The sequence below is a fragment of the Eptesicus fuscus genome, chromosome 5 (assembly GCF_027574615.1).
Source record: "Eptesicus fuscus isolate TK198812 chromosome 5, DD_ASM_mEF_20220401, whole genome shotgun sequence".
Lineage (NCBI taxonomy): Eukaryota > Metazoa > Chordata > Mammalia > Chiroptera > Vespertilionidae > Eptesicus > Eptesicus fuscus.
Window position 1 is genome coordinate 77457625 of NC_072477.1, and position 10909 is coordinate 77468533.

Here is a 10909-nt window from a genome sequence, read left to right on the forward strand (position 1 = left end):
TCTCCCCGGCCCCTGCCCCAGCTGACAGCAGCCCATGCAACTGGGGGCTCTAAGGCTGGGTCATGGCCTAAGAACAGCAGCTACCCCTACAATGACCTTGTTCCGATGGCCTTGTGAGTGGGGGTGGGGGCAGGCTGGTCCCTGGGACTGGGACCTCCTGTTGGGTCTTAGGTGAGGGAGTTATCAGGCCCCTCCTCTTCTTGGCTTTACCTTCTCATTTGTGCAATGGGAACAGTCACCCACAGCTTCTTCCATCAGACCCTGTGTATCCAGCCAACAAACATATGGGATGGGGGACTTTTGGACAGTCCTATGGGAATCAGGGAAAGGGTGGGGGTGGGGGGCAATGGGGTTTGTGCGGCCTCCGGAGCAGGTAATGGATGATGGGGAGAAGTCATAGATGATGGGGGTTGTAGAAGTTGGGTTCATTGAAGATGAGGAAGGGGCCAGAGAACAGAAGGGCTGATGGTCACAGGAGATAGAGTGGAAATTTCACTAAGGTGGTTGATCAGGGGACTTCTGAGAAGAAAGGGAATGATGGAGACATTCCAAGTGGGAGCAGCAGAGACCATGGAAATGAGGCCACTTTAAGAGAGGCCAAATAATGTTCCCTAATTTTGGCTACCAAGCCAACTAGGAAAATTCCCATAATGCCAGTTTTGAAAGTCACAGAATTGCAGAATACTATTGCTTTGACCTCATATAAAGAATGAAATTTACCCAATAGGTTTCCAGGCTTACAATGATGTTTATCACAACTTCCATGAGTAGAGCATTTTAAGCAGCTCTGGAAACACTGTCTGGTTTTCTTTGGTTTTGTTTTGTTTTTTAATCTCAGGTTACTCCCTCCAAAAGGTAGTGGAAATAAATTTGAATAAACAAAACAGGTTTGCTGAAAATAAAACCAGGACTCTCAACTGCTCCAGCCAGCCTGCTTCCACAGGGCCCCGCCTGTCAGCCTGTATAGCACTGCGCTGGGTGAGCAGCATCTGGCAGCCGGCATGAACCAGGTGAGTGTGCAGAGGCTCGGTGGGGAGGGTGCCAAGGAGGACAGCCGCAGGATGTTTCTGTGTGTGTGGAGGGAGGCTGGGCTCCAAGGTTTGGGTCTGGGGGTCAGGTGGAGCAAGAAACCAGGATCTTAGGGAACAGCTGGGAGAGGGGCACCCAAACTAGACTGGAGCAGTTCTCTCACTGGCCTTTTCCTACAGGTGGTTGCCTTCTTAGCAATAGTCATGGGAACCCACACCCTCAGTTTTCGGCTTCAGAAGGACTGCATCCACTGGCCCAGATGCTTTCCCGTCAAAGAGCAGGACTCCCCTGAAGAGTTGAACACTGTGCTCACACCTCCCCCAGAGATTGATAGCCACCACCCAGTATCCTGCAGGGCCAGTGAAGACGGACCCCTCAACAGCAGGTCCATCTCTCCCTGGAGATATGTGTAAGTCCGCTGTCCCCTCCCGAATGCTTGCATGTGTACCAGGTGGGGTGTGTCTGAGGGGCCAAGGGCGTTCTACTCAGTTCCAACCTACCTGCTACTTTGTATCTCAGAGAGGCCATAAAGGTTTGGGGGGTTAGTCTGGGTCCTAGCTCTGACTCTTATTGGGTGACCTCGGGCCAATTACTCAAGGTTTCAAAGCTCAGGTGTTTTTCATCTGTAAAATAAGATAATACTGCATAGGTTTATGTGCAGATTGTATGACATAATGTATGTAAAACCTATATTGAGTACATAAAATGTTGGTTCTCTCCTTTACTCTGGCTCTTCCTCCATCTCTACTATGGTCATGCTTTTCTAACTAGAATATCAGGGAATCTTAGTATGATACAGATGCGAAGCATCCCAATAGCAATGCTCTGCACTGGGATGTGAGTGGGTCATAAATATACCAGGACAATGACACCCTCAACTCGGGGGCAGTGGGTGGCTGCTGACTTTGGATCATGAGCAGGCTTAGTCTTTCCCTTAGTGTGATATCTATCTATCTATCTATCTATCTATCTATCTATCTATCTATCTATCTATCTATCTATCTCTATCTCTCTCTATATATCTATACATAGATAGATAGATATATAGCATAATATGCTAATTAGACCAGACATCCTTCTGGAAGACCTTCCAGATGAAGCCGGGGCTGCGAGGGAAGCCCGGGTCCTGGGTGCTGGAGGGAAGCTGGTGCTGGCAGCCAGGGGAAGGAAGGCCTACACTTGCATGAATTTCGTGCATCGGGCCTCTAGTATATATATAATTTTAATCCTTACCTGAGGATATTTTTTTTCCATTGCTTTTTAGAGAGAGTGGAAGGGAGGGAGAGGGGAAGGGGGGAGAGAGAGAGATGTGAGAGAGAGATGTGAGAGAGACACAACGATGGTTACCCCCTACATGTGCCCTGACCAGGACTGAGGATCAAACCTGTAACTGAGGTATGTGCCCTTGACCAGGAATTGAACTGGCAACCCTTAAGTCCTTGGGCCAATGCTCTAACCACTGAGAAAAACCGGCAAGGGCAAAAAATATCATAATTCTCTATTTGTGCTACAATGTGAAAAATATTAGGAAGTACTGAAATCAGGACAGTAAAAGAAAATACTAAAAACTAGGCCTTAGGGATCTCCTCCAAATTTCTCCTTCTGTCTTGTCCTCATGGGGTGTCTGTGTTCCCACTCCTTATAAGTCTAGGCTGGCTTAACTTTAGCTTTGGGGATAGAAGGAGAAGTTCAGTGGGTAGGGAGAAGGTTGGCTCTGATTGAGACTAGATCCAGAGTGGAGACTCCCGGTCACCATGCTTTGAAGTGGTGGTCTCAGAAGGTGGGCCGGGTCCTGGGAAAGCTGGGGATCAGTTGGCTAACTCGTCTGGGGTCCAGACCTGTCGTTGGGAGGCTGTGAGCCCCTGATAACCACTCAGGTGGCCTTTCCCAAAGTGGGTTCTTTGCAACACTCCTCCCACAAGCTGCTCCTCAGAAAAAAGTGATGATATCAAGTAAGTGTGGGTAAAGCTGCTTTAGCCCTGACCTCCTTGGAGACTCAGTGTACTCAGCACATTGAAGTCTGAGAGAAGTCTACAGAAAAGAAACCATTAAACTCATCTGGCCACAGACCCCTTCTCTTGCAAGGTACTTATTAGGGAACTCTCTTGGGAAAATGCAGTGCTAGCTGAGCCCCAGCTTCTGCATGGAGGATGGTCTTACAACCTAGCAGCTATTTCCTGCTAGGCTTCTGGAGTCCCAGGCCTGTGGAACACCTACTTTTCACCTTTTTGGACCACAAGATCCTTTCAGAATAAATAAATGAGTCTCACTGTGCCCCCTAACATGTGCTTATAATATATGCACAATGTCCGGAGGAAGTGTAGGAAATGGTTGATGCTGGCGCCCTCTGAGGGAGTGGGACTGGTGGGGAGATAAGCCTATTAGTCATATACATATGACTTTGGATCATGAGCAGGCTTAGTCTTCTATATAATAAAGAGGGAATATGCAAATTGACCATCACACCATAACATAAATGGCTGCGCCCATAGTGGAGGCAGGGATTCCGTAACACAAGATGGCTGCGCCCACAGCAGAGGCCAAGTTCCCGTAAGGAGTCTTAATGAGCAATCAGCAGGGATCTGAGGCTGCTTGATGCTGGGCAGGGGCAGGGGCAGGGGACCTGAGGCTGTGCCCCCCCACCTGGTGGGGCTTGACAGGGGACCTCAGGCTGCGCCCCCCGCCCCAGCACCTGGCCAGGTGACCTGAGGCCACGCCCCCCCACCCAGCAGGGCTTGACGGGGGTGGAGCCAGCCAGGTCTGGATCTAGCCCAATGTGGGTGGGGCCAGCTGGGTCTGGGTCTCTGCGATTTCAAAGCGCACGTGGGTGGGCAGGGACTTGACTCTGGTTCCCGTGGTGCACCCAGGCTCTGACAGGAGGAAGATTTTCATATACATTTTACTAATTTTCTTTCATCTCTGACACTTCTATTATAGAGAAAGGGCACATAGCAATATTAAAATATTTCCTCCAATTAATTCCCTTTTAATGTGCACAAATTTCATGCACCAGATCACTAGTGTGTGTGTGTGTGTGTGTATTTATTTTTATTTTTTATTTTTATTAAGAACAGTTTTTACTTTTATAATTGAAAACATCCTAAAATGTAATAACAGTTACAAAGAGAAACCTCATGCCAGAGCCCAGTGTGTACATCAGATGAAAGTGGAGCTGGTCTGGTGGAGGGTGGGAAAGCCACGCTTCCATCCTGACCCTCACGTTGGGGAGGAGGGGGTGATTTGTTCAAAGTCACCCAGCAAGTGGGTGCCAGAGCTAGGGCAAGAAGCCAGGCCTCCCAACCACACCATTTCCTTCCTCTGGCATTTCCACCCACACTGGGCCCTCCCTGTTCTTGGCCCAGGCCCTGTCTGCCCAGCCAGCTTCCCTCCGAGGCCTGACTGACACATACCATCCCTACAGGTTGGACAGGGACTTGAACCGTCTCCCTCAGGACCTGTATCACGCCCGTTGCCTGTGTCCACACTGCGTCAGCCTACGGACAGGCTCCCACATGGACCCCCTGGGCAACTCGGAGCTCCTCTACCACAACCAGACCGTCTTCTACCGCCGGCGATGCCCTGGAGAGCAGGGTGCCCATGATGGCTACTGCCTGGAGCGCAGGCTCTACCGTGTCTCCTTTGCTTGCGTGTGTGTGCGGCCCCGTGTGATGGCCTAGTCATGCTGCCCATGGCTGGCCTCCGGTTGGAACACTGGAGCTGGGTGTACAAGCATTTACCACGGTGAGCCAGGACGCCCCAGTGCTCAGCCCCTCCAAAGCATCATCTGGAGCAGTAGGATCGTGGGACAGGATAGGGACCTTAGAGGAAAACACACTTTGCACTTTTTGGAGTGGATGGGAAGTGCAGGTGAAGCGAAGGGGGCAGCGGCTGCTGGAACTGGCATCCTGATTTCCTCCCATCAAGCTCTGTGCATTCATTCCAGGAGGCCACCTCCTGTCTCTTCCTTTCCCCCCACCCCCAGCTGCCCTCGTGAAGCACAGGCACTTTCTTGATATTTTCCCTCCTGCCAACAAAGAACCCCTCATGTCATTCATTTGTTCGTTCCTTCGTTGGTTCGTTCGTTTGTTCGTTCATTCATTCATTCACTCATTCATTCATTCATTCATTCATTTAACACTCAGTGAGCATGTTACTAGTCTTCTGACATGGGTGACTCTGAGGAAGAGGCTGTTATGGAGCATGGAGAGACTTACCCAATAAATAATCTGCATTTAAAAGTGGCTTAATTTGTCTTTGGCATCCTGGTGCTGAGCTTCTTGTGGTCCCCAGCCCGGTCCCTTGTCTTCCCCATGGTCAGCCCTCACCTACCGCTCTCTCCAGAGTTTCCGCTGTGGCCGCCCATCCCTCTCTTCCTCTGGCTCCCGGGTCCACCCCTGAACACCGGGATGGGTCAGGCCACCCCCCTGGCATGCTGGAGAGACAGAGGCCCATTGAGGCACTGCAGCAAGAACACAGCACCCCCTTGTCCCCCCAACAATCTGCTTTTGTCCTTCATCTTGGCTGCTGCAGCTGGGTCCTGGGGGTGCTGCCTGGCTGGGCTCCAGCTCCCACCCTCCCTAAAGGGAAAAGGGAGAAAAGATGGGCCAAGGAAAAGGGTTAAGGTTAGGGGAGGGGACACCAACTTCTTCAGGCTTAGGTCCTTGGGGGTTCCTAGTCCAGCCTGTTTCTTGGCTCCACTCCCAACTCCTCCCGGTCTCCACAGACCTCCTCCTCTTCCCCCTCCTCCCTTCTCCAAGTCCGGGAGGGCTGGCCACTCCTCTCCCGCCCCTCCCCTCCGCTCCCCTCCCCATGTGCCTTCTGGGGGCCGGTGCAGGCACCAGCAGGGCCACTCTGGGCAGCTGGGCGAAGGCCCATGTGGGCCGGCCTCCCCAGCGGCGGCTGCCTTCTCCTAGGACCCCGCAGCAGGCCCGCACGCTTCACTTTCAGGTTTCTCAAGTGCCTTCTTTCTCTTGTCTGCTTCCCCATCTGCCAGGTTTCCATCTTCCTGTTTCCTCCCTGGGCTGCTGGCAGTGAGGGGCTGTGCCTGGTGGGCCCGTGGAGATGCTCAGTGCTCTGGATCGCCGGGACCGGCCCCCTGAAGAGGGGGCAGCTGCAGGGCTCCAGGGCTTCGCGGTGGACAAGACCTTCCTCTCCTCCCTCAAAGGCATCCTGCTGGAAACTGAGCTGGTAACAGCAGCCGCCCCAACCTGGCACCTCCATGTCTCCTAGCCCTGGTCCCCCCGCCCTGCCCACCGCCCCCCTTCCCAGGCTTTCTGGGCACCCCTCTACCCCCAGCTGCCCCTCCGTCATCTTCTCCCTGCCTCTCTTCTGGAGGCAGTTACAGCCGGTTTCAGTCGTGGCAGGGAGGGTTGAAGGGAGACAGGACAGCTTTCTGGGACATCGAGGGAGACACAGGGACGGGCGGGGTAGCGCCAGCCTGTCTTTCCCGGGCTCTAAGATGGCCACTTCCTGGCACGTCCAAGAAGCCCAACTATCGAAAAGGGCAGACTGCCTGCAGCCCCGTTGTACTGCTGTCTGTTCCCCACGAACATCTGTTCCCAGGAAAGGATCATCCCGTAGTCACTTAGCAGGCCTTCGTGTAAAGGCGAGTCTTCTGCGCAGGTGCCCCCGACAGTGCCAGCGCCCACCGGGCCCCGGAACCCACTGTGGGGCACTGGGTCTTCTAACCCTTGTCTCTTCACAGAGCCACAGGCTCTGGGCCTTGTTGGAGGAGCTTGAAGCACCGGGCGTGGGGGAAGGGTGATGGGGCAGGGGCTGCTTCCCGGGCAGAGGACTCCAGGGGCTGCGGTTGTGCTGTGTTCTGTGCCTCAGCAGGACACCACCCTGCCCGGGCTACTGGGATGGGCAGGGGCAGGTGGCGGCTGGTCATCCCTAAATTAAAAGATTCAAACCCGCCTGGGCTGGCAGAGGTGGGAGGCTGGAGACTGCCCCTGGGCAAAAGCCCTGGAAGTGGTTCCGGCCACCAGGGATGGGGACACCTTGAAGGACAGTGGTGGGGGCCAGCCTGGGGGTACTCTTGAGGAGGAGAAGGCCCAGGCCAGGCCCTGCCTGTGTCCCCTTCCTGGCAAGTCCACACACTTGGTCCCGCAGGCCCTGACCTTCATCATCTTCATCTGCTTCACGGCCTCCATCTCCGCCTACATGGCCGCCGCGCTGCTCGAGTTCTTCATCACCCTCGCCTTCCTCTTCCTCTATGCCACCCAGTACTACCAGCGCTTCGATCGGCTGAACTGGCCCTGTCTGGTGAGGGACCCCTCTCCCCGGCCCTGTTCTCCTCTGAATGCAGAGTTTTCCTTTCCTCTTCAGCCTCTCCCCTTTTCCTGGGTCCCTCAACCAGACAGGACTTTGCCCCAAGCTGCTGGGTCACTGACAATGAGGACACACATCCTTTAAAAATTTTTTTTAATTGAATTTTTTTTTAAAGTTTTTTTTTGGTGTGTGTTTTTTTAAATATATTTTATTGATTTTTCACAGAGAGGGATAGAGAGTTAGAAACATTGACGGTAGAGAAACATAGATCAGCTGCCTCTTGCACAACCTCCACTGGGGATGTGCCCACAACCAAGGTACATGCCCTTGACCGGAATCGAACCTGGGACCTTTCAGTCCGCAGGCCGATGCTCTATCCACTGAGCCAAACCGGTTTCGGCTAAATTGAATTTTTAGAGAGAGAGGAAAAGAGAGGGGAGAGACAAACATCAGTGTGAGAGAGAAACATCGATCGGTTGCCTCCCGTATGTGCTTGACCAGGGATCGATGCTTTAGTATACAGGAAGACACTCCAACCAGCTGAGCCACACCGGCCAGGGCAGGACACACATCCTTTAGTTCTGCTCTCCCAATCATCAAAGGTCCAATCCAAGCCCAGCCCTGCCCCTTGGCCTCAGCTGATAAGCCTGGGTCAGCTGTAGCCCGGCCCGGCTTTCTGTCCTGGTCTCTGCATTCCTTCCCTGGAGAGCATGTGAGTTCCCTCCCTCTTTTCTCTTAAGTGCTCTATGTAGTCCAGGGTGTCTTTATGCAGGAATTCAGTGCTCGAGGGCCAAGTGCTGACTAGCCTGGAAAAGTTCAGGGGGCTGCCCCTGCTCTCTGACTTCCCTTTGACCTGGAACCTCGACCCCCCAGGACTTACTCCGCTGTGTCAGTGCCATCATCATCTTCCTGGTGGTCTCCTTTGCAGCTGTGACCTCCCGGGATGGAGCGGCCATTGCTGCTTTTGTGAGTCCAGACCCCCCAGAGCTCTCCAGTTCCCCAAGGACCTCTAGCTGGTGCTACTCACTTCCCTTCCTGTGCCTCCCCCGTCCCCCCCTCCCCCGCTCCCCCCCTGCCGCAAGCCAGTGCCTGAGGCTCTGACCCACACCTTGCCCCCCCCCCCCACTATCCCTCCCTAATACTGGATGGACTTTGTGGTGCCATCCACACTCCTGCTCCACAGGTTTTTGGCATCATCCTGGTTTCCGTCTTTGCCTACGATGCCTTCAAGATCTACCGGACTGAGATCGTGTCCAGGGCCACTCAGGGTGAGTGCCTGAGCTCTGGGAGAGGAGGTGCCCTTCACCCCCTGCCCCAGTGGCCCCAGCCTGACATGCCCTTTCCTGCCTGGCTCCATCTTCACAGGGGACCAGCAGTGACCCCAGGACTACAGCCAGAGCAAGGGGACAGTGGAGCTCAGGCACATCTCTCTTGGATTCACTAGCTCCCTGGCCCACTGTCCCCACCCCAGATCTACAGAGATGGAGACTGGCCTGAGACGTCACGGGGACCTGTTTGTGGGCCTGGTGCGCTAAGATCCGACTCCTGAGGAAGCTGGGCTGAAGAGGGGTATTATGGAGAGAGGAGTGGGCAGGAGGAAGCTGGTCATTTCCAAATTAAAAGATTCAAATCCTACTGGTCAGTCTTTTTCTTCCCCAGAAGTTAGACATATCAGGAATCCAAAGAATGATCCTGGAAATGCTGCCTGGAGCAGGCCTCGGCCCTTCTCTGGGACTTGTCTCAGCACTGAGGAAGTGGAGCGCTAGACTGAAGATGCCGCAGGCACCCTTCAACACAGACTTCCCTTCCACAGCTCTCTGTGTGCAAGGGCACTTTGCGGTGTGCCTGGTGGCTGGGCACCTGGAGTTCTGTGAGTAGGAACAGCCTTCCTGATGTGAGCGAGTGTCCACCTGCCACTCCTGTGCGCACAGATTTGTTAGCGGGTTTGAAAGGTGTTTGCCTGGAGTGTGTTAGAGCTCCCCCTCGTGGTGTGGGGAGGACTTGGCCTGCAGGCCTCAGGGGAGAGGTCAGCCTGTGGCTTCAGATGGCGGCCAGCCAAAGTTCCCAAAAGGCAGTCACTGGAAGAGGCATTGAGTATCAGCTCTCATTCCACAGAAGAGGAAGCAGGCCTGGTTAGGGGATGTGACAACCTTATTTGTGACTTAGCTGGGACTAGAGGCAGTGCTCCTAACACCTCAGCCGGTGTTCTGGATACTGTACAGAGCCCCGTTACATCAGAAAACATGGTCCAACCTCGCTTCCAGCTCCCGCCACCCGTGGGTCCACCTTTCCAGCTTGCCAGAACCCAGTAAATATTTCCTGAGCCTCTTCTGTGTGCAAGATTCCTGTGCTGGGCCCCAGGGATTCAGAGGTGACAGGCGGGCCTGCCCTTTAGTATTCACAGACTGGGGAGAAGGCAGGCAATGAAAGGTGGTCATGATTCCCCTCGATGAATGCTCTGGGAGAGCTCTGCTCAGGGGGAGTTTGGAGCAGGCACTGCCACAGCCCCGATAGTCCTGTGCAGCCAGGCTGTCCCCGCCCCGCCCCGCCCCACAGAACCCAGTGTGGCCTACCTCAGCAGCTCATCCAAGCTGACTTGCTATCGCCACTCTCTAATGCTTGTTTGCTCCTATCCTGAAATGCCTTCCTTCTTCTGGGGTGCTCCTTCTAGATGCAGGCCCTTAAGCCCTGCCTGGGACTTAAGTCTACCCTGGACTCTGGTAGAGTTGCTCTGCTCCCCTTGGTGATAACCACAGGTCTCTTGATCTGACTTCTCTGGCCTCCTGCTTCTTGTTCTCTTAGCCTCATGTTCTGGCTCCTCACCAGAGCTGGAACCAACATTTTTGTGTTTCTCTGGTCTCTGCTCGCTGTCCTTGGGGCTTTATACTTATCCCATTCTGAAGACTGGGGGCTGACCCTGGTGGGGGTGGGGCCAAGGCCTCAGAGGAGAGCTAGAAGGGGCTTAGCCAGGGGCATTCAGGAGATGAGGTGCCAGGTGAGGGGATGCGAAGGTGCTCAGGAGAGTCTGGCTGTAGGCACAGCATGGGGCAGGGATCTGCTTGGAGCAGAATGAGGTCAGGACCAGCCCTGTTTCCTGAGCAGCCGTATGACCCAGACCAGACAGTCCCTAGGGGGAGCTCAGAGAGAGAGAGCAGAGTGCCATTTAGGTGTGTACCTGCATGTGCATCTGTGCTCATCTGTGTCTGTGTGAGAAGTAGCGATGAGACAGTGCTCAGGTTTGGTCCATAATGGTTTGGACTCTGTCAGCCCAGAGCCTCAGGCTGCCCTCATGATGAAGAAGCTGGGGTTAGGCCTGGGGGTCACGGGGAGAGGGACTCCCTGTGGGTTACTTCTAAGGGGCTGCTGACCACAATGGGACCTGTCCCAACCTCTTTATCTGCATGTCCATCCCCAGCCAGCTCTGCACCGCTCCTGGCACCAGTGGGAAATTCATTTTGGAGGCAATGGGTGTCCCAGGACATTCTTAACCCCTGTGGCCTCAGAGGTGGGGTAGGTGGATGGCGGCTTCAGCTTTGGCACTAAAATTCTGTTTCCCAGTGTCTAGAATTGGCTCATCCTTCTGGTGCCTTTGTTTTCTCCACTTTGGAAA

The 10909-nt window shown here is 54.1% G+C and overlaps 2 protein-coding genes across 4 annotated transcripts; both read left to right on the forward strand.

The window, feature by feature from the left end:
- The first annotated feature begins 955 nt into the window (after window positions 1-955).
- Window positions 956-5139, forward strand: IL25 (interleukin 25). Its single transcript, XM_028135255.2, has 3 exons — window positions 956-1010; window positions 1209-1438; window positions 4451-5139. The coding sequence occupies exons 1-3, from the start codon at window positions 1002-1004 to the stop codon at window positions 4704-4706; spliced, it is 495 nt and encodes a 164-aa protein (XP_027991056.1). The 5' UTR covers window positions 956-1001; the 3' UTR covers window positions 4707-5139.
- On the forward strand, window positions 4755-8898 carry CMTM5 (CKLF like MARVEL transmembrane domain containing 5). 3 transcript variants are annotated; one of them, XM_054715600.1, is made up of 6 exons: window positions 4755-4770; window positions 6023-6216; window positions 7141-7293; window positions 8173-8265; window positions 8483-8567; window positions 8665-8898. In XM_054715600.1, exons 2-6 carry the CDS (start codon window positions 6091-6093, stop codon window positions 8676-8678), a joined length of 471 nt encoding a protein of 156 aa, XP_054571575.1. In that variant the 5' UTR covers window positions 4755-4770; window positions 6023-6090; the 3' UTR covers window positions 8679-8898. The 3 variants fall into 3 exon arrangements, with proteins under 3 accessions (XP_054571575.1, XP_054571574.1, XP_054571576.1); XM_054715599.1 differs by lacking the exon at window positions 4755-4770 and having other exon boundaries at window positions 5870-6216; XM_054715601.1 differs by lacking the exons at window positions 4755-4770; window positions 7141-7293; window positions 8173-8265 and having other exon boundaries at window positions 5870-6216.
- The last annotated feature ends 2011 nt before the right edge of the window (window positions 8899-10909 follow it).

Bases quoted from the DNA above. Each gene is read 5' to 3' on its own strand.
- IL25 (XM_028135255.2), top strand. The intron at 1,439-4,450 runs GTAAGTCCGCTG...CCATCCCTACAG, and splicing joins ATCTCTCCCTGGAGATATGT to GTTGGACAGGGACTTGAACC.
- CMTM5 (XM_054715600.1), top strand. From the start codon at position 6,091: ATGCTCAGTGCTCTGGATCGCCGGGACCGGCCCCCTGAAGAGGGGGCA. The intron at 7,294-8,172 runs GTGAGGGACCCC...TCGACCCCCCAG, and splicing joins GGCTGAACTGGCCCTGTCTG to GACTTACTCCGCTGTGTCAG. The intron at 8,266-8,482 runs GTGAGTCCAGAC...CCTGCTCCACAG, and splicing joins GAGCGGCCATTGCTGCTTTT to GTTTTTGGCATCATCCTGGT.